This window comes from Panicum virgatum, chromosome 3K, assembly GCF_016808335.1.
Source record: "Panicum virgatum strain AP13 chromosome 3K, P.virgatum_v5, whole genome shotgun sequence".
Lineage (NCBI taxonomy): Eukaryota > Viridiplantae > Streptophyta > Magnoliopsida > Poales > Poaceae > Panicum > Panicum virgatum.
In genome coordinates, this window is record NC_053138.1 from 25,462,734 (window position 1) to 25,482,699 (window position 19,966).

General features: G+C 51.6%; 1 protein-coding gene across 1 annotated transcript; it reads left to right on the forward strand.

Annotated features, from left to right (window-relative positions):
- The first annotated feature begins 307 nt into the window (after window positions 1-307).
- LOC120698635 (nitrate regulatory gene2 protein-like) lies at window positions 308-5,194 on the forward strand. The gene is made up of 4 exons (XM_039982328.1): window positions 308-2,315; window positions 2,592-2,809; window positions 3,112-3,335; window positions 3,800-5,194. Exons 1-4 carry the CDS (start codon window positions 857-859, stop codon window positions 4,569-4,571), a joined length of 2,673 nt encoding a protein of 890 aa, XP_039838262.1. The 5' UTR covers window positions 308-856; the 3' UTR covers window positions 4,572-5,194.
- Window positions 5,195-19,966: the final 14,772 nt, after the last annotated feature.

The window sequence follows — 19,966 nt, forward strand, 5'->3', positions numbered from 1 at the left end:
CAACAAAATGTACTAGATACCAAAATCCAAATTTTTTCACCAACTAAACACTACTTAAAATCAATGTGACATTCAGGGCCAATGACACGGAACGCAGTGTCAAGTCCTGTCAGCAGCAGGCCCTGGACGGACAGTAGTGCAAGCATGCAATGATTTTTGCATCTCGTGCTCCTGCTCTCCTCTTGCTGCAGTGTTGCCTCCGCCCCTCTCGGTAACAAACGTTTTTATTACCGGCTTTTCGGTCCTCAACCCCCCCCCCCCCCCCCCCCCCACTCCTTCCCCAATCTCTAGCCTCTCGCTCGCAACCATCACCAGAGGAGGCGGCATTGTCATGGTCCCTCCTGCACCGGAGACCACCCCTGACGGAAACGTTTTACGTTTCCAGTTGCTGCGAGCCGTGTGTCACCCAAGGCCGCTGTTCCTTCCTGCTGCTCGGCAGCGTGCTGCCCTGAAAGCCTGAAACGGGCGAGGGAACGCGGCCGTAGACCAGTGGCAGTTCTCCTGCTTTGCCGCTGCCCCGGTGCTCCCTCTCGCTTTGGGCCTTCGGGCAGCGCCTTCTCAGCAGTCAGCAGTAAACGCACCCTTCCCGCAGCGCTTCCACGTGCCCGGGGTCACGCTCCCGCGCGCGCGCGCGCAGGCCGCTCCTCCTCCTCGGCGGTCGCCACCCGCCTCGCCGCGCTCGCCCATCATTTTCTTTTACCTCACCACGCCACCTTGCTCCAGGCGCCAGCGCGCTCCGCTCCCGCCCATAGTTTTTTTTCTCCCTCCTCTGGTTTCTGCGCTCCCGCTCTCGGCGTCGTGGGTGGCGAGGGCAATGCTGGCACCGGCGACGGGGTAGGGGCGCTGCCGGAGCGGGATGGGGTGCCGGAGCTCGCGCCTGGACGCGGCCGAGGTGTCCCCGGCGGCCTCGCTCTGCCGGGAGAGGCGGGACCTGCTGCGCGCCGCGGCGGACCACCGCGCGCGCCTCGCGGCCGCGCACGCTGCCTACTTCCGCGCGCTCCCGCGCGTCGCCGACGCGCTCGCGCGGTTCGCGAGCCACCACCACGCCGCCACGCCGCCGGCGTCACCCATGCTCACGCTGCCGCCGCCCTCGGACCACGGCGGCGACGACGACCAGCCCAAGAAGCAGCGGAGCGCCTCCGCGTCCGGCTCCGCCACCCCGCACACCGGCTCCGGCCACTCCCACATCCACTTCCACTCCGACGACGCCTCCGACTCCGATCCCGACGCGGGATCCCCGGACCCCTGCGCCGCCCCCGGGGGCTGCGGCGGCGGCGGCGGACACGGCGAGATCCCGCAGCCGGCGCCCGCCATTCGCACAGGCGTTCCCCTGCCGGGCCACGGCGACGGCGAGCCCCAAGAACGCCAAATCCATCAGCCAGGGCCTGCCGTGCCGGAGATGCCGTGGGAGTATGCTTCCTACAACCCTTACCCTTCGTTCCCAAACTCCGCGTTCCAAAATGCCACATTTCCGGGCTACTACTACATGAAGGCGAGCTCGACGCCGGCGAACACGGTGTACCAAGAACCGTACGGCTACGGCAACTTCGCCACCAGTTCATCCTACATGGGGTACAACTACGAGTACAACAACCCCATGTACGGCGTCCCATTGCCGCCGGAGGGGGCTCGGCCGGTGGAGGATCGTCGCAGGGAACCAGAGCCTCCGGCGCCACCGCCGCCGATGCCAATGCAGGAGACGTCACCGTGGGACTTCTTTAACCCGTTCGATTCGTATGAGCAGGAGCTTCCGCAGTATAAGGCGAAAGGGTACGATTCCAATGGGTCCTTCACGAGCAGCTCCAACTCGAGTGAGGTGAGGGCAAGGGAGGGGATCCCGGAGCTCGAGGAGGAGACGGAGATGGAGTCGATGAGGGAGTCTGTGAAGGCGAGGAAGGCGGTAGAGAGCACAGCGTCCAACCGGATTGACAATGTCGATGTCAGTGCCAAGGTGAAGGTGTCCATGGAGCACAAGGAGGTTGAGATTGAGAGTGTGGATAGTGCGTCGGTACTTGAGTCAGGGGAGGAGAGTGTGTGCAGTTGTGATTGTGACCATGCCAATGCTAGAACAGGAGGGCCGGTGCTACCGGGTGACGATCAAGGGAAGGTGAAGAAGGTGAGCTCGGAGGATCACTCATCCATAGCAGTCGGTGAGGATGTACGGCCACCGGACAACATTGGGACGAGAGATGTTGCTGAGGTTGTTCAGGAGATAAAGGAACAGTTCAACTCAGTTGCTGCCTGTGGAGAGGATGTCGCAAGGATCCTTGAGGTGGGGAGGATGCCGTACAGATCAAGGAATAAAGTCTTAAGATGTAAGTATCATCGTTTTTTGATTGACTACTGTGTGCTTGTTCAGTTGCCGTAAGACTGCATCAAACTCGAATCAACTTTGTTTGTATCAGTAAATCAGTAAACCAATTGCAAGAATGATTGGCTATTTGAAAGGTACTGTGTACCTGGTTTCTTATTGTTATACTAATCTCCGGGCAGAAATTCTTCTCCTACCTTCTGTTTTCCATAAATAGTTGTGACTCAGTTAAATAATTTTGTGACTCAGTTAAATAATTTGATCCTTACTCTTGGTGCAGTGATATTTTCAAGGATGATGGGGACTTTTGCCTTGCTGTTTTCTTCCATATCAGAGCCACCAGTGAAGAACTTGGAACAATCAGCAATGAATTCATCCAAAAGAAGTCAAAATTTGAGTAAAAGATTCGACTTCTCCAGCGATGTTGAACTTAACACTCTTTCCGCAACAATGGATAGGTTGTACGTGTGGGAGAAAAGACTTCATAAGGAAATTATGGTATGTTATTTCAATCATACAAAATGTGAGGCTCAATTCCTTTTGCAGTTTACATTATGGTATTTTTAGTGAAAGAAAACATAACCATAATGTTGATTTGATAATTGACACTTGACAGTGAGCCTTATGATATCCATACTTTTGCATAATTTTCAAGGTATCAGAACTTTATGTTTGGGAATGCTTTAACTGACTGGACCGGTTAAAGAAAGGTCTCATTCAGATTAGTTTTCTTGTGAACTTTAGAATGACACTTTCTTTTCATGAATATATTATTAACATTTTTTAAAAAATTATGCTAGGAGGAAGAGAGATTGAGGATTACATATGACAAAGAATGGAAGCGCTTGAAAGAGTTGGATGCTACTGGTGCAGAGCCATATAAGATTGATACAACACGGGCCTCTATTAGGACACTGCTCACCAAAATCAATGTTTCCGTTAGATCAGCTAAAGTTATTTCTAGGAGGATTCACATACTACGAGATGATGAGTTGCATCCACACCTTGTCACACTTATCCAAGGGTATGCCAAAAGTAGCCCTACTGCCACTCTGTCATTCATTTGTGTTGATCTCAAAGGGTTCAATCTTCAAATGATCAGTCTGTAAAACTCATTTTGCCTGTTTGTATTTGTTACCCACTTTGGTAGTTCGATAGAGTTCCGTTTCGTCTTACAAAGTGCATATGGGTTTCATACCAGTAAAATCAATTATTCTTATGGAATATATTTCTTAGAATTGCTGATTATAGAATTACTGAATTAGCTGTCCTTATTTGCTTCTTTCAGAAATCATGCAGTGATTTCAGTTAAAAATTTTAATCGATTGTAAAGGACATGTAAAACAAATGGTGCATTTCTTTGATGAACAATATCTAAAAATATGCCTTGTTGATACAACATCTAATATCAGCTAGTTTCAGAAGTACTGTTTACAATAGTTATTTTTTTTAAACTTGTAACATAATATAGTTGTGATTCGGGTGCAGGCTTGTTAGGATGTGGAAGTTTATTCTTGAGTGCCATCGGAAGCAATTTCATACCATACTTGAAACTAAATCTCATATTCTCATCCCTAAGAATGGACCCGAAAGAAGCTCCTCCAAGGTTACATTAGAACTAGAACTGGAGCTTCTGAACTGGTGTTCCTGTTTCAGGAATTGGATCCTATCCCAAAAAGCTTATATCGAAACCCTCAATGGCTGGCTTGTGAAATGGCTCCCTCAGGAAAAGGAAGAAACTCCGGATGGCATTGCACCGTTCTCTCCTGGTAGGCTTGGAGCACCTGCTGTGTTCATCACAGCTAATGATTGGTGCCAAGCCATGAAAAGGATACCAGAAGGTAGTGTCATAGATACGATGGAGGCTTTTGCAGTTAATGTGCATGTATTGTGGGAGCGGCAGGATGAAGAGCAGCAGCAGAAGTTAAAAGCTGACTATCTGTCTAGAGATTTCGCAAAGCGGCTGAAATCTCTTCAGAAGGAACATGGCTTGCAAGGACAATTTGAAGCGGATAAGACAGCGTTGCCCATTGCCGACAATGGTAGGGCGGTTGATAACCGCATGGTTGCATTGGATACATTGCATAAAAGGTTGGATGAGCAAAGAGCTAGACATGAGGAAACTGTGAAACAAATCCGAGAGGCAAGTGCTGCAGATCTGAAATCAGGCCTGGCTCCAATATTTGAAGCACTGGAATCTTTCACCCAGGAAACACTGAGAGGTTATGAAAATGTCAGGATTACAGTTGGAAGTGGTTGAGCTTGATTCAGATTTTCTTTTGGCAGCTCCTGATACCTAAAGTACACAATTCTCGCTGGATCAGTGGGTAATGTTTAATTCTTCCAATGGGCTATTGACAATCAGAAACTGCCTTCCATTTGCCAGCCATTCACAAGCACAACACCATTGTACTTACTACTTGGGGTAATGTTGAATCCATCCAATGTACAAGAAAGGACAGCCCGTTATTTCCTGTATGATTGTGCGCGAAGCAACGTTGCGTGCAGATGCTTTGAGATGACTCTGATTTCTAAGGTAGCAAATTCAGGTGGAGCTTCCCTCAGTTCTTTCTAGCCAGTAGCTGGAGCTACTCACAGGGAGCTGCCAAAGTGCCAAGTAGCCTAGAACTCAGTCAAGTTGGAGAGCCCTCAAAGGAGGGGAAGACAATTTTGTAGCCATTCTCAGCTTGTGTACATATTAGCTAAGTTAGTGAATTCGCAGTCGCAGGCTAGCTCGTTGTTTAAGTAGAGTTTTATCTGTACATTGTAAAAAGCGGTATTTATGCTCCAATGTTCCATGATGTTAGTCTTCTGAAGAGCATACAGGTTACTAAGGAGCTAAATGCGACGGTATCTGAAGTTGGTGAATATCGTTGTCATTAACTCTTTTCTTCTTTTTTGAATGGAAAGCAGTAGCACTCTTTGTCTTCCTTTCAAACCGATTAACCCACAGGTGCTACCAATTTCGTCCTTCATTTTGTTCTAATTAGGTCTCTAGCTTGTCATCAGTGAGCAAATCACGACCCCTCTTCTTTTTTGAAAGATTCACGATCCCTCTTCTGAACTGAAGATCACAGCACTCGCGTAAAGCAACAGACTTCAATCTCAATCAATGCGCGGCTTAGCTTTATCGGTTGCTTACCAGATGATCAGTACGTCACCGTACACATTGATTCGAAGGATGCCAGATCCGATCTGTTCCGGGCCATGGTATCCAACGTAGCTTCTCTGAATACCACGTGAAGTATATCGATGCCCAGTTGACAATAGAGTATTTCCAGCTGCAGTTTGGATTCCAGTAGAACGTCTAAAGCTGCATCAGGCACCACGCAGGTGATGCCGATCTCGAAGCCATGGAAGGTATGAGGCTCACGTGCAGAGAAGTGCTTTGTGCTTATACAAGACAGGACGAGCACAACATTCCAGCTTATTTGCTCCTTTTTCCCCCGCTCCAACTAACTAGGATCTTGCTGATTTTTTTATGAATCTTCCCAGTACTTTTTAAAAAATTTTAGGGGAGACTCTTTTACACTTAGCAGCACCTCCTAAATTTTAGTCTGACTTAAATTGGATTTGATTTTCAGTTGACACCAAATTGAACTGCCGCCAACAAGGTTTAGCTGTAGGGACAAATATGTGGCCAACGTCAGAGGGATGGCGCACTTGGTAGCTAGATTAACAAAACTGATATTCTTTTTTTTTCGCGACCGTGGCTGAGCACGTTTTTCATTAAGAGAAAAAGAAGCAAAGTACAACATATAATTTGGTTTCGGAGAATGAAAACCAACCTAGCACACAGAGTTAGACTATTACATGGCAGTCGATGTGCGACCTGGTAATCAACCCAAGGATCTACACGGGTGTCACTACTCCGGTTGCCAGAGTGCACATCCCCGCCGGCAACAAAGCATCCAAGGCTTCACAGTGCGAAACAGTGAGGGAGAAAGAGAAAACTTCCTCGAATTGCTGGAAGGATGATGAAGCGTCCCCTCAAGAGAGAAGATTTAAATGTGATACAAAGCACCAGTCCCAGGAGGCTGATGCCACATTTATTACATCAGATGGTTCAAAACCGTACAAACCTTGGAGGACACTCGATACAGATGATAATAATAATTAACCAGGCTACGACATAACACCAGACCGCGAACCACATAGGGTCTACTACGGGCTCAGAGTACTGCGACAGCGGAGGCATCTCAACAGGGCCGGTTCCACAGGCAAGGTTGGGTGTGGAACGATAACCCTACTCGGCGTCGTCTGGTACGAAGTCCGGGTCTTCTTCTATAAAAAGTAAGAGTGGGGTGAGTACAAACGTACTCAGCAAGTCCAACCACACCCACGGAGGGGGTTATAACAGAATAATATGCATAGGTAAATCAAGCATAAGGTTACGGTTTAGTTTGCAGAAAAACGACATTTTATGCAGGGGTTTATTTTACGAAAAACCTATTAGAAATCAGTTTTTGCAGTAACACAGAGTTCAGGTTTTAAAACTGCTACCGGACTCCCCGTCCGTCGTAGCACACGGCACAACTGCCGGAACCAATTCCAAAACAACTCACACCAGCCCATCCCAAAGAAACACTAGTTATGTGACCACACCGTAACTCGCCCAATACCGTGGGCACGGACTATTCGAATAGATTCTTAACTCTGCAGAGGTGTGCAACTTTACCCACAAGTAGGATACCACAACTCGAACACCGTCGTGTCGGTGTAGATCCCAACATAGCCATTACCCACCATAGCTAAGCCTGACTAGCCATCACGGGATGCACCAAGGGGGTCATTGACCGTTCACTTAGGTATAACCGGGCATAAGTCACTCGGGGCTTATCCCTTTTCCTTAGTCACCCGTTGCTCTCAGCTCTCCTGATGGCTATCACACCAACTAGTGGGATTTATGCTACGCCGTTGCCCATTCAACGGTCGAGTGGTTTGCACGATAAAGGAGTTAGGTGAGATGACACACCAACTCGGTCCTTAGACACGACAAGATGGATATCTCCCTTCTTTGCCCTGCCACACAGGCATAAGCACACCAATCGGCAATTCGCACAGAAATGCCGTCCATCCCGTCCATACTCATCTTTCGAAAATCCACGTTTTGTCCCTTCCCATACGCACACATTTTCTTTATCAAATAAATTATGTTATGAGTAAAGTCCTAAGCGTTCTAATATCGATTAACGTCCAAGCAAAATCAGACATTAATCTAGGTGGTCAAGGAATGGTCATCACAAATCAAGGGGTGGCTATCCAACCGTGTTTTCATGCAAGCAAAACATATGCAACTTTTTAAAACAGGCCATTGGGTTGCGTTTATAGAAAACTAGGACAGAAACATACATCAAAGGATGGGATTGAACTTGCCGTCTTCGTAGCCTTCGGGGAGGTCCTGTCCTTCGGGCTCGGGGTCGTGGAACGGGTCCTCGTTCACCTGCTCATAGTACTGCTCGTTGACAGGCTCTCCTTCGTTCACTCCGTGGTCTACAGTGCACACAAACAAGCACACAATCAACACACAGAAAAATAAAGATTTGTCGTCGAGCTCGAAACGGGGACACATAAAATATAGGGCATGGAGTGATATTTTTGGGTGTGCCTCTAATGGCATGGTCAAAACTAAATTAAGAGAGGCGTGGTAAAGTTTTGGGTAGATCCGAGGTTGTTAGGCGCATAAAATGATAGGTCAAGGGAGCGTTTAGGACTTAAGTAGGGGTCCAAGGGCCTAATTGTAATTAAGTTTAAGAAGGTAGGGGCTTTGTTTGAATTTTGGAAATTCCTTGGGTCATTCTAAGAAAAGTCGGGGGTTTATTTGTAATTAGTTTCATATAGTTGCAGGGTCTTTCTTTAAATAGGGGAATCATGGGGCTTCTTTTGCAAAAGAGTGAAAGGGTCCTAAGATAAAAGAAGAAAAGCCCAGGGGCCTTTGGGCAAAACTGCCCTGTCCTCCCCTTCCTCCCGACCGAAACAGGGGAGGGGGAACAGGGGCGGCGGCGGCGTCTGGCCGGCGGCCCTGGGCCGCGGTGGCGCATGGGAGGAGGGAAGAGAGGGCCAGGCGGCGCTAGGGGTCGATTTCCCCTTTCCAATTTTAGAGGAGGGGCCCTGCATAGGGGGTTCTGGCGGCCATGGCCATGGCGGCAGGCGGCGGCCGCGGGCAACGCCGGTGGGGGCAGCTCGGAGGGAGAGCTTATGGGGGAGAAGGGAGAGGGAGGAGCGAGGACTCCTTTCCCCGGCTCACCTTGGGCGGATGCGGCTCGAGGAGGTGGCGCGGCTAGGACCAGTGAAGGGGCGGCGGTGGCGAGCGTGGAGGCGGCGGCGCTGGAAGGGCAAGGAGGCGGCGGGCGGTGGCTCGGGATATGAAGTTCGAGGGCGACGCGAGGGTCCCCTTTATAGGGCAAGTGAGGCGGTGGAGGTGGGGCAAGGCAGCGGCGACGTCAACGGCGGCGCTGTGCTAGGGTCGCCGACATCGGCGCGCGCGGTGAGGCGGGATGTGACGCGTCGAGGAGGCGGCGACCGGCGCAGGCGGCGCTGTTCGGGCGTCAACGGCGGGCAGCAGCGGCGTGGGGCACGGGGGTGCAGGGCGTGGCGTGGCCGGTGCGCGCGAGCGCGGCCAGACGGCCGTGGCGTGTGCGCGTGGTCGGGCCGATGCGCGCGCACAGGGGCTGGGTGGCGTGGTTCGGCGCGCCGCGTGCGCGCGTGCGCGTGTGCGCGCGGAGAGGAGCACGGAGTGCGGGGCAGGGAGCAAGGCGGTGGCGGGCGTGTGCGCCAAGCAAGCTGCGGCCGAGCGTGGGCGCGCGCACGAGGGGGAGCGGGGCAGGGTAGGCCGGGGTGCGCGTTGCGGCGGGCGCGGTCGGGGGCGAGCCTGGTGCGCGCGCGGCGAGCGGTGCACGGGGGCGTGCTCGGGAGCGGGCCAGCGCAGAGGGGGGGCCGAGCGGGACCGGGCGGCGCTGGAGCGGTCGGGCGAGAGAGAGAGAGGAAGAAAGAAAGAAAAGAAAATGGGAAAAAGAAAAAAGAAAAGAAAGAAAAAAAGAAAAAGGAGGGGAGAGGGAAGTGGAGAGAGAGGAAGGGCGGGATTCGCGCCGACGCGATGCGGCACCGGCCGGCCACGCGCGACGGTCGCGTGCAACGAGTGCAGGCGGGATTCGCGGCGTGGTCTTCGGCTGGTCGGCCACGCGCGCGCGTCGCACGCAGAGGAGGATGGGACAACGGGTGTTCGGGACAGAGAAATGGTTCTCGGGATTTAGGGTTTAGAGTTTTTGAAGGATCTCGAGCTCAACGATGAAACACCACCTTAGCGCATGATTTATTTTAGTCAATTTTCGGGATGTTACAAACCTACCCCACTTAAAATGAATCTCGTCCTCGAGATTCGGCTGGTTCCTGAATAAGTGGGGAAATTCCTTCTTTAGAGCGTCTTCGCGTTCCCAGGTCGCTTCTTCTACACCGTGTCTGCTCCACTGGACTCTGCAAATTCGCACTTCAGAGTTTCTAGTTCTTCTGGTAACAGTATCTAGGATCTTGATCGGTATTTCCTGGTACCGTAGATCTGGCTGTAAATCTATTGTTTCTACTGGCACGTGTTCTGCCTCGGGTACCCTCAAACATCTCCTTAGCTGCGAGACGTGGAACACTGGATGTATATCTGACATTTCTTCTGGTAGCTCCAGACGGTATGCTACTGTCCCAACTTTCTTTAGAACTTGGTATGGTCCAATGTATCGGGGAGCCAGCTTTCCCTGTACCTGAAATCTTCGGGTTCCTCGAATGGGTGACACCTTGAGGTCCACGAAATCTCCTGGGTTGAAATTTACTTCCCGTCTTTTCTTGTCGGCGTAACTCTTCTGCCGAGACTGGGCCGCCTTTATCTTTTCCCTGATCTCGGTGACTCTTTCTTCCGCTTCTTTTATGAGTGCGGGCCCGACTAGGGCACGTTCTCCAACTTCTGACCACATCAGAGGGGTCCTGCATTTTCTTCCATAAAGAGCTTCGAACGGCGACATGCCCAAGCTTGCTTGATACCCGTTGTTGTATGAGAACTCGGCGTAGGGTAGACTCTGTTCCCAATCTTTGCCGTAAGTGAGAACACATGCTCTCAACATATCTTCCAAAATCTGATTTACCCTTTCTGTCTGACCATCAGTCTGCGGGTGATAAGCGGAACTAAAGTCTAGCTTGGTGCCCATGGCTTTATGCAAACTCTTCCAAAATCTTGAGGTGAACTGGGTCCCTCTATCTGAAACAATCCGACTGGGCACACCATGCAATTTCACTATATTTTCCACATAAAGCTTGGCTAGCTTCTCTCCGCCGTAATTGGTTCGTACGGGTATGAAATGAGCTGATTTAGTAAGTCGATCCACTATTACCCATATGGAATCGTGTCCTTTCTGGGTCCTAGGCAGACCCACCACGAAATCCATTCCTATCTCGTCCCACTTCCAAACCGGGATAGGTAGGGGTTGCAACAATCCTGCCGGCTTCTGGTGTTCAGCTTTGATTCTCTAGCAAGTATCGCAATGGGCGACAAATCGTGCAATATCTGCCTTCATCCCATCCCACCAATATTTCTGTCTTAGGTCCATATACATTTTGGTGGATCCTGGGTGGATGGAGTAGGCCGAGTTATGGGCTTCGTCCATGATTATCTGTCTGAAGTCTCCCTTCTGGGGCACACAAATCCTATCTTTATACCATAACGTTCCCTTATCATCCACTCTAAAGTCTGGTGCCTTATTTTCTCCGGTCTGTCTCCGGATCTCTATCAGTCCCTTGTCCGATCTCTGAGCTTTCCTGATTCTTTCTTCTAGAGCGGATTGAACGTTCAACACTTGGCTGGAGCCTCGAGGGACAATATGCACGTTTAATCGTGTCATTTCCTCTTGTAAATGGTCATTCTTGGGCCCGTAGGATTTCCGACTTAGGGCATCGGCTACTACATTGGCTTTACCTGGGTGATAATGAATTTCCAAATTATAATCCTTGACTAATTCCAGCCATCTTCTTTGTCTCAAGTTCAAGTCTGGCTGGGTGAAGATATACTTCAGACTTTTGTGGTCGGTAAAGATTTCGCACTTATTTCCAATCAAATAATGCCTCCAAATCTTAAGGGCGTGCACTACGGCTGCAAGTTCTAAATCATGGGTTGGGTAGTTCTGCTCATGAGACCTGAGCTGACGGGAAGCATATGCAATGACTTTCCCATCTTGCATTAGTACACAACCCAATCCTTGTCGGGACGCATCACAATAGATGACAAAATCCCGATGAATATCCGGCAGGGTTAGCACTGGGGCTGTTGTCAATTTCCGCTTCAACTCCTGGAAGCTCCTTTCACACGACTCCGTCCAGGTGAACTTCTTCTCTTTCTTGAGCAGTTCTGTCATGGGCCGGGCTATCTTAGAAAATCCCTCAATGAATCTCCGATAATACCCAGCCAATCCGAGGAAACTTCTGATCTCACTGACATTAGTTGGTTGCTGCCAATTGGAGACTGCTTCGACCTTCTCGGGATCCACTGCTACTCCTTCCGCGGTCAAGATATGACCAAGGAAAGCTACTTTCTCCAGCCAGAACTCACACTTGCTGAATTTGGCGTATAGCCTATGCATTCTCAGCTTCTCTAGAACTACCCTCAGGTGTTGCTCGTGCTCCTGAATACTATTTGAGTAAATAAGTATGTCGTCAATGAAGACTACGACAAACTTATCTAGCTCGTCCATAAACACTTTGTTCATGAGGTTCATGAAATAGGCAGGTGCATTTGTCAGTCCAAAAGACATCACCGTAAACTCAAACTGACCATACCTGGTGACAAAAGCTGTTTTCGGGATGTCGCTTTCCCTGATCTTGAGCTGAAAATATCCGGACCTGAGATCAATCTTTGAGAAGTACTTGGCTCCTTTTAATTGATCGAAAAGGTCATCGATCCTAGGAAGGGGGTACTTGTTCTTGATGGTGACTTCGTTTAGTGCCCGGTAATCTACACACAACCTCATACTTCCGTCCTTCTTTTTGACAAATAGAACCGGGGCTCCCCAAGGAGACGAGCTTGGCCTGATAAAGCCAATTCGTTGTAGTTCTTCTAGCTGTTTCTTTAATTCTGCTAATTCTGAGGCTGCCATCCTATAAGGTCTTTTGGCTATGGGGGCGGTTCCAGGAACAAGATCAATGACAACTTCTATGTCCCTATCTGGTGGCATACCGGGAAGTTCTTCGGGAAAGACATCGGGGTACTCATTCACTACTGGGACTTCTTCCAAGGACTTGGCTTCCATGCTAAACACCATCGGGTTTGCTCCACTTTCCCGGGTATGACAGGTCACTCGGACTCCTTCCGGGTTCGTAAGGTGTACTACCTTGTCAGTACATCCTATGAGGCCATTGTGTTTGCTTAGCCAGTCCATTCCGAGGATCACATCTATCCCTTCTGACTTAAGTACTACTAGGTCCGCTAGAAATTCTACCCCACTTAAATTGATCCTTACCCGTAGACAACCCAGCTGACACCTGATGTCTCCTCCGGGCGTCCGGGTTAATAGGGGTGTTTTTAGTAGTACTGTAGGTATTTTATGTTTCTCCACAAAACTCGAAGATATGAATGAGTGTGATGCTCCAGAATCAAACAGTACTGTTGCAAGAGTTGAGCTGACTAGGTACTCACCGAGTACTACGCCCTGGGCTCCTTGAGCTTCCTGTGCGTCGATGTGGTTGACACGGGCTCGTCCAAAAGACTGCTGAGGTTGCCTCTGCTGGTTGTTGTTGTTGTTGCTGTTGCCGCGGAGGGGTACTCGGTTGGCACCAGTCAGCACTGGCTTGGGTCCGTTCACTGTGTTGGAGAAAGCTAAAGTAGCTGGCTTGTTCTTGGCATAAGGACAGTCGGCGATGAAATGCCCTGTCTCTCGGCAGTTGAAACAGGCCCTCACATTGCTGTTGTTATTGGTGACCTGGCTTGCATTACTCTGAGGGGCCCTCATGGTGTTCTGGCTCCTGGGCTGGGTGTTAGGGGCCCGTGGTCCTGTCACTTGAGACTGAGTTTTGTACTGCATTGACGCTTGGGACCTTGGTGCGTTGTAGCTGAGACTTCTGGTCTTCTGAAAACGATCCTGCTGGCGAGACTTACTCTCCAGAAACTTGCGCTTGTTCTCTTTCCTTTCATCAATCTTAGCCTTCTCGGTGAGGATTGCCTTGTTCATCAAGGTGTTGAAATCAGGATAGATCTGAGGAGTGAGCAGGGTCCTGAGTTCTGGGTTTAGTCCCTTCTTGAACATGTCCTGCTTCTTCTCGTCGTCGTTCACTTCATCTGGCGCATATCGAGACAGCTCCATAAACTGGTGAGTATATTCTTCCACCGACATACTCCCCTACTGAAGTGCGCGGAACTCATCTGCCTTGCGCTTCATGGTGGCCGAGGGGATGTGATAACGGCGGAACTCCCTCACGAATTCATTCCAGGTGATGGTGGAGGCATCTCTGGCAGCAGCGCAGTAATTCTCCCACCAGGCTAAGGCAGTCCCGGTGAGTTGATGTGAAGCCAGAAGAACTTTATCTCGATCCTGGCACCCAAATGGCTCGAGCTTCCTCTGGATCACGCGGAGCCAGTCATCTGCATCCAAGGGGTTGCTGGATCCGGCAAAAGTGGGTGGCTTGGCCCTCAGAAAAGCTGTCAGCTTGTCATTAAAGGTCTGCTCTCATGGCTGCCTGTTCACTAGAGCATTGGCCAGTGTCTCCAGTATGAGAGTCTGGTTATGGATTACTTGTGCCAGGTCCACGAAGGGTGGTGGTGGTGGTGGCAGCTGTGCACCGAGATTTTCTCCTCTGCCCTGACTCACTTCTTGTTCTTCCTGAGGATGGTTTTGCCCGTCAGGGTGTACTCCTGCATCAGCGGCTGCAGGGTCCCTGACGCGGGAGGCCCTGGTGAAGCTCCGGGAAACCATCTGCAGATTGGGTAGGGTTTTTGTGAGACTGGGATTAGGTGATGTTTAAGTTGTTTAACTCGTATTTTTGAAAAGGCAGTATCTATTTACTGCCGGCAAGCACTCAATCAACAAGCAATCATCACAAACAACAAGCACAAGCAACTTTATTACTGCAGGGGGGGTACAACACGGGGACACGACTAGAACGCGTACTACACGTCTGGATACACAACTTCAAAAGAAAAGGGGGCACAGATCTCCTTCGGACCACATGGCTTCATTCCTTGTCGGTTGCTCGCGCTTCAGGCAGACTCATCGGCTTGAGTGGGTTCCTCCCTCGGAAGGGAACTCACGTCCTCCGGGGAAATGAGTGGTCCTGGCTCGCCGTCCTCTAGACCTCCGTTTTCCCGGGGTTGTGTCACGGCTTCTCTTGCGGTGGCGGCCGTAGACCTTCCAGGATTCTCGGGTGGGGCTAGTGGGTTTCCAACGAGTGGTCCCCATCCTATGACGGGCGTTCCGAGCAGAACATGGTCTTCTCCTATTGCCGGGACTGGGGTTCCACTACTGGCCCATTCTTGCATACGCCGGTCTCGGGCTTGCCTGAGGCTCTCCTGAGCAACTGCTTCACTGCTGACCGCTGCTGCGGCTCTTGCCTCGGCTTGGACTGCTCGGATCTGCTGCAGTCTTAGCGCGAGCTCTGCTTGCTCGGCTCGATGGGTCTGTTCCCTCAGCAAGTTGGCTTGCTCGTCAAAGATCTGATCCAAGGAGGCTATGTAGGTAGCTACTTGGTACAGGAGGACTTCTTCATGACGGCGCCGTTCCAGGCTTCTCATTCGAGCTTCCCAAACTGGTGTCCTGATGGCTGGTGGGAAGAACCTCATTGGTGTGGGGGTGAGGTGTCCTTCGAAAATTCGGCACAGATAACGAAGTGCTTTTCTGACGGCTAGGGGATAGGTGTCCTGGTGCCTAAACCCTGTAGCAGTCACTCGCCATGACTGGATGTCGGGGTAGTGGTTACTTCTGGCGACGACTAGGATCACCCGGCAGCGGAGAGTGCCATGATGCTCGTACTCTCTGCTGTAGTATCTTGGGCGTTCCGTGACTCCAAGGCTTTCCAGGGCGTTGATCAAGAGGATGGGGAAACCAGGTGCAGCTTGGCAGTCGCCCTGGGTCCATCCTTCCTCAGCCATCTGAAAATAAAGATATGGTGAAAAACTTGCACAATTATTTGAGGTACACAAAGGGGTAGATGGTTTTTATTTATGGCATCATGGGGGGGTACAACTTCATGGGTACATGATTATTATTAAAGGTTCTAGCTTGGAGACAACTCCTATCATGGAGACTCTTCCTCGATCCTAAGAGGGCGCTTCTTCAGTGGGAGATACTGATCCATCATGTCATCCTCGGTCTGAGTTCCTTTATCCCAGTGGGTTTCTTCAGGTTCTTCTTCTTCAGTTTGAGTTCCAACATCCCAATGGGTTTCCATGGGCTCTTCCTCTTCGGCCTGAATGCCTACATCCCATTGAGCCTCTTCGGGTTCTTCTTCTGCGTCTTCTTCTATCCATCCGCCTATTCCCCAGCGAGCCTCGTACCTCCGCATATGAGCTTGGAGAGCGGCTAGCGAGTCCTCGGCGCGTGCGGCTCTTGCCCGCTGTTCTTCCAGTTCTTCCTCTTTTTCATCCATTTGGACTTGGAGGGCGGCTAGGGAATACTCGGCATGTACGGTCCTCGACCGTTGTTCATCCAGCTCCTGGGTTGCCTTTTCTGCTCTGTGGACTTGCTGCTTCAGTTGTGCTGCTTGCTCGCGATAGAGCTCATCCAGGCCGGTGAGATAGATAGATAGGTGAGAGACCGTGTCTTCCAGGTCTTCTTCTTCTCTTCCAAGTCCTCTCATCCTGGCAATCCATGTGCGTCCTCTTCCTTCAGTCGGCGGGAAAAATCCCATAGGAGTCCGCTGGAGGTGATGTCTGTAGATCATTCGGAGCCGTCGCAGGGCCTTACGGGCGGCTTTCCGATAGGTATCCGGGAAACGGAATCCAGTGGTGGAGATGAACCAAGGGTCCACATCAGGGTAGCGGGTGCTTCTCGCTATGAAGATCATCAGGTCACACCGAAGAGTGCCCTTGGAGTCGTACTCCCGGTAAAGAAACTCTGGCGGATCCACAACTCCAATGCGTTCCAGGCTGAGTATCAACAACTTAGGAAGGCCGGGCTCTGCGAAACAGATTCCGCCGATCCATCCATCGTCAGCCATCTGGAACAGGGCAAGAACCAAAGGTAAGTGTTTGTGTGAGGAAAGGATAGAGAAGTCCTGAGGTGATTGGTCCTGAAAACGGGTTTCGCTCCTAGGGTCACGTCCTACGGCCAACCTACGGCTCTGATACCACCTGAAGCGTCCCCTCAAGAGAGAAGACTTAAATGTGATACAAAGCACCAGTCCCAGGAGGCTGATGCCACATTTATTACATCAGATGGTTCAAAACCGTACAAACCTTGGAGGACACTCGATACAGATGATAATAATAATTAACCAGGCTACGACATAACACCAGACCGCGAACCACATAGGGTCTACTACGGGCTCAGAGTACTGCGACAGCGGAGGCATCTCAACAGGGCCGGTTCCACAGGCAAGGTTGGGTGTGGAACGATAACCCTACTCGGCGTCGTCTGGTACGAAGTCCGGGTCTTCTTCTGTAAAAAGTAAGAGTGGGGTGAGTACAAACGTACTCAGCAAGTCCAACCACACCCACGGAGGGGGTTATAACAGAATAATATGCATAGGTAAATCAAGCATAAGGTTACGGTTTAGTTTGCAGAAAAACGACATTTTATGCAGGGGTTTATTTTACGAAAAACCTATTAGAAATCAGTTTTTGCAGTAACACAGAGTTCAGGTTTTAAAACTGCTACCGGACTCCCCGTCCGTCGTAGCACACGGCACAACTGCCGGAACCAATTCCAAAACAACTCACACCAGCCCATCCCAAAGAAACACTAGTTATGTGACCACACCGTAACTCGCCCAATACCGTGGGCACGGACTATTCGAATAGATTCTTAACTCTGCAGAGGTGTGCAACTTTACCCACAAGTAGGATACCACAACTCGAACACCGTCGTGTCGGTGTAGATCCCAACATAGCCATTACCCACCATAGCTAAGCCTGACTAGCCATCACGGGATGCACCAAGGGGGTCATTGACCGTTCACTTAGGTATAACCGGGCATAAGTCACTCGGGGCTTATCCCTTTTCCTTAGTCACCCGTTGCTCTCAGCTCTCCTGATGGCTATCACACCAACTAGTGGGATTTATGCTACGCCGTTGCCCATTCAACGGTCGAGTGGTTTGCACGATAAAGGAGTTAGGTGAGATGACACACCAACTCGGTCCTTAGACACGACAAGATGGATATCTCCCTTCTTTGCCCTGCCACACAGGCATAAGCACACCAATCGGCAATTCGCACAGAAATGCCGTCCATCCCATCCATACTCATCTTTCAAAAATCCACGTTTTGTCCCTTCCCATACGCACACATTTTCTTTATCAAATAAATTATGTTATGAGTAAAGTCCTAAGCGTTCTAATATCGATTAACGTCCAAGCAAAATCAGACATTAATCTAGGTGGTCAAGGAATGGTCATCACAAATCAAGGGGTGGCTATCCAACCGTGTTTTCATGCAAGCAAAACATATGCAACTTTTTAAAACAGGCCATTGGGTTGCGTTTATAGAAAACTAGGACAGAAACATACATCAAAGGATGGGATTGAACTTGCCGTCTTCGTAGCCTTCGGGGAGGTCCTGTCCTTCGGGCTCGGGGTCGTGGAACGGGTCCTCGTTCACCTGCTCACAGTACTGCTCGTTGACGGGCTCTCCTTCGTTCACTCCGTGGTCTACAGTGCACACAAACAAGCACACAATCAACACACAGAAAAATAAAGATTTGTCGTCGAGCTCGAAACGGGGACACATAAAATATAGGGCATGGAGTGATATTTTTGGGTGTGCCTCTAATGGCATGGTCAAAACTAAATTAAGAGAGGCGTGGTAAAGTTTTGGGTAGATCCGAGGTTGTTAGGCGCATAAAATGATAGGTCAAGGGAGCGTTTAGGACTTAAGTAGGGGTCCAAGGGCCTAATTGTAATTAAGTTTAAGAAGGTAGGGGCTTTGTTTGAATTTTGGAAATTCCTTGGGTCATTCTAAGAAAAGTCGGGGGTTTATTTGTAATTAGTTTCATATAGTTGCAGGGTCTTTCTTTAAATAGGGGAATCATGGGGCTTCTTTTGCAAAAGAGTGAAAGGGTCCTAAGATAAAAGAAGAAAAGCCCAGGGGCCTTTGGGCAAAACTGCCCTGTCCTCCCCTTCCTCCCGACCGAAACAGGGGAGGGGGAACAGGGGCGGCGGCGGCGTCTGGCCGGCGGCCCTGGGCCGCGGTGGCGCATGGGAGGAGGGAAGAGAGGGCCAGGCGGCGCTAGGGGTCGATTTCCCCTTTCCAATTTTAGAGGAGGGGCCCTGCATAGGGGGTTCTGGCGGCCATGGCCATGGCGGCAGGCGGCAGCCGCGGGCAACGCCGGTGGGGGCAGCTCGGAGGGAGAGCTTATGGGGGAGAAGGGAGAGGGAGGAGCGAGGACTCCTTTCCCCGGCTCACCTTGGGCGGATGCGGCTCGAGGAGGTGGCGCGGCTAGGACCAGTGAAGGGGCGGCGGTGGCGAGCGTGGAGGCGGCGGCGCTGGAAGGGCAAGGAGGCGGCGGGCGGTGGCTCGGGATATGAAGCTCGAGGGCGACGCGAGGGTCCCCTTTATAGGGCAAGTGAGGCGGTGGAGGTGGGGCAAGGCAGCGGCGACGTCAACGGCGGCGCTGTGCTAGGGTCGCCGGCGTCGGCGCGCGCGGTGAGGCGGGATGTGACGCGTCGAGGAGGCGGCGACCGGCGCAGGCGGCGCTGTTCGGGCGTCAACGGCGGGAAGCAGCGGCGTGGGGCACGGGGGTGCAGGGCGTGGCGTGGCCGGTGCGCGCGAGCGAGGCCAGACGGCCGTGGCGTGTGCGCGTGGTCGGGCCGATGCGCGCGCACAGGGGCTGGGTGGCGTGGTTCGGCGCGCCGCGTGCGCGCGTGCGCGTGTGCGCGCGGAGAGGAGCACGGAGTGCGGGGCAGGGAGCAAGGCGGTGGCGGGCGGCGCGGCGGAGCGGGCGTGTGCGCCAAGCAAGCTGCAGCCGAGCGTGGGCGCGCGCACGAGGGGGAGCGGGGCAGGGCAGGCCGGGGTGCGCGTTGCGGCGGGCGCGGTCGGGGGCGAGCCTGGTGCGCGCGCGGGGGCGTGCTCGGGAGCGGGCCAGCGCAGAGGGGGGGCGAGCGGGACCGTGCGGCGCTGGAGCGGTCGGGCGAGAGAGAGAGGAAGAAAGAAAGAATAGAAAATGGGAAAAAGAAAAAGGAAAAGAAAGAAAAAAAGAAAAAGGAGGGGAGAGGGAAGCGGAGAGAGAGGAAGGGCGGGATTCGTGCCGACGCGATGCGGCACCGGCCGGCCACGCGCGACGGTCGCGTGCAACGAGTGCAGGCGGGATTCGCGGCGTGGTCTTCGGCTGGTTGGCCACGCGCGCGCGTCGCACGCAGAGGAGGATGGGACAACGGGTGTTCGGGACAGAGAAATGGTTCTCGGGATTTAGGGTTTAGAGTTTTTGAAGGATCTCGAGCTCAACGATGAAACACCACCTTAGCGCATGATTTATTT

Excerpts from the sequence above, each read along its gene's own strand:
- LOC120698635 (XM_039982328.1), top strand. The coding sequence starts at position 857 with ATGGGGTGCCGGAGCTCGCGCCTGGACGCGGCCGAGGTGTCCCCGGCG. Across the intron at positions 2,316-2,591 it reads AAGGAATAAAGTCTTAAGAT|TGATATTTTCAAGGATGATG; the intron begins GTAAGTATCATC and ends CTCTTGGTGCAG. Across the intron at positions 3,336-3,799 it reads CTTGTCACACTTATCCAAGG|GCTTGTTAGGATGTGGAAGT; the intron begins GTATGCCAAAAG and ends ATTCGGGTGCAG.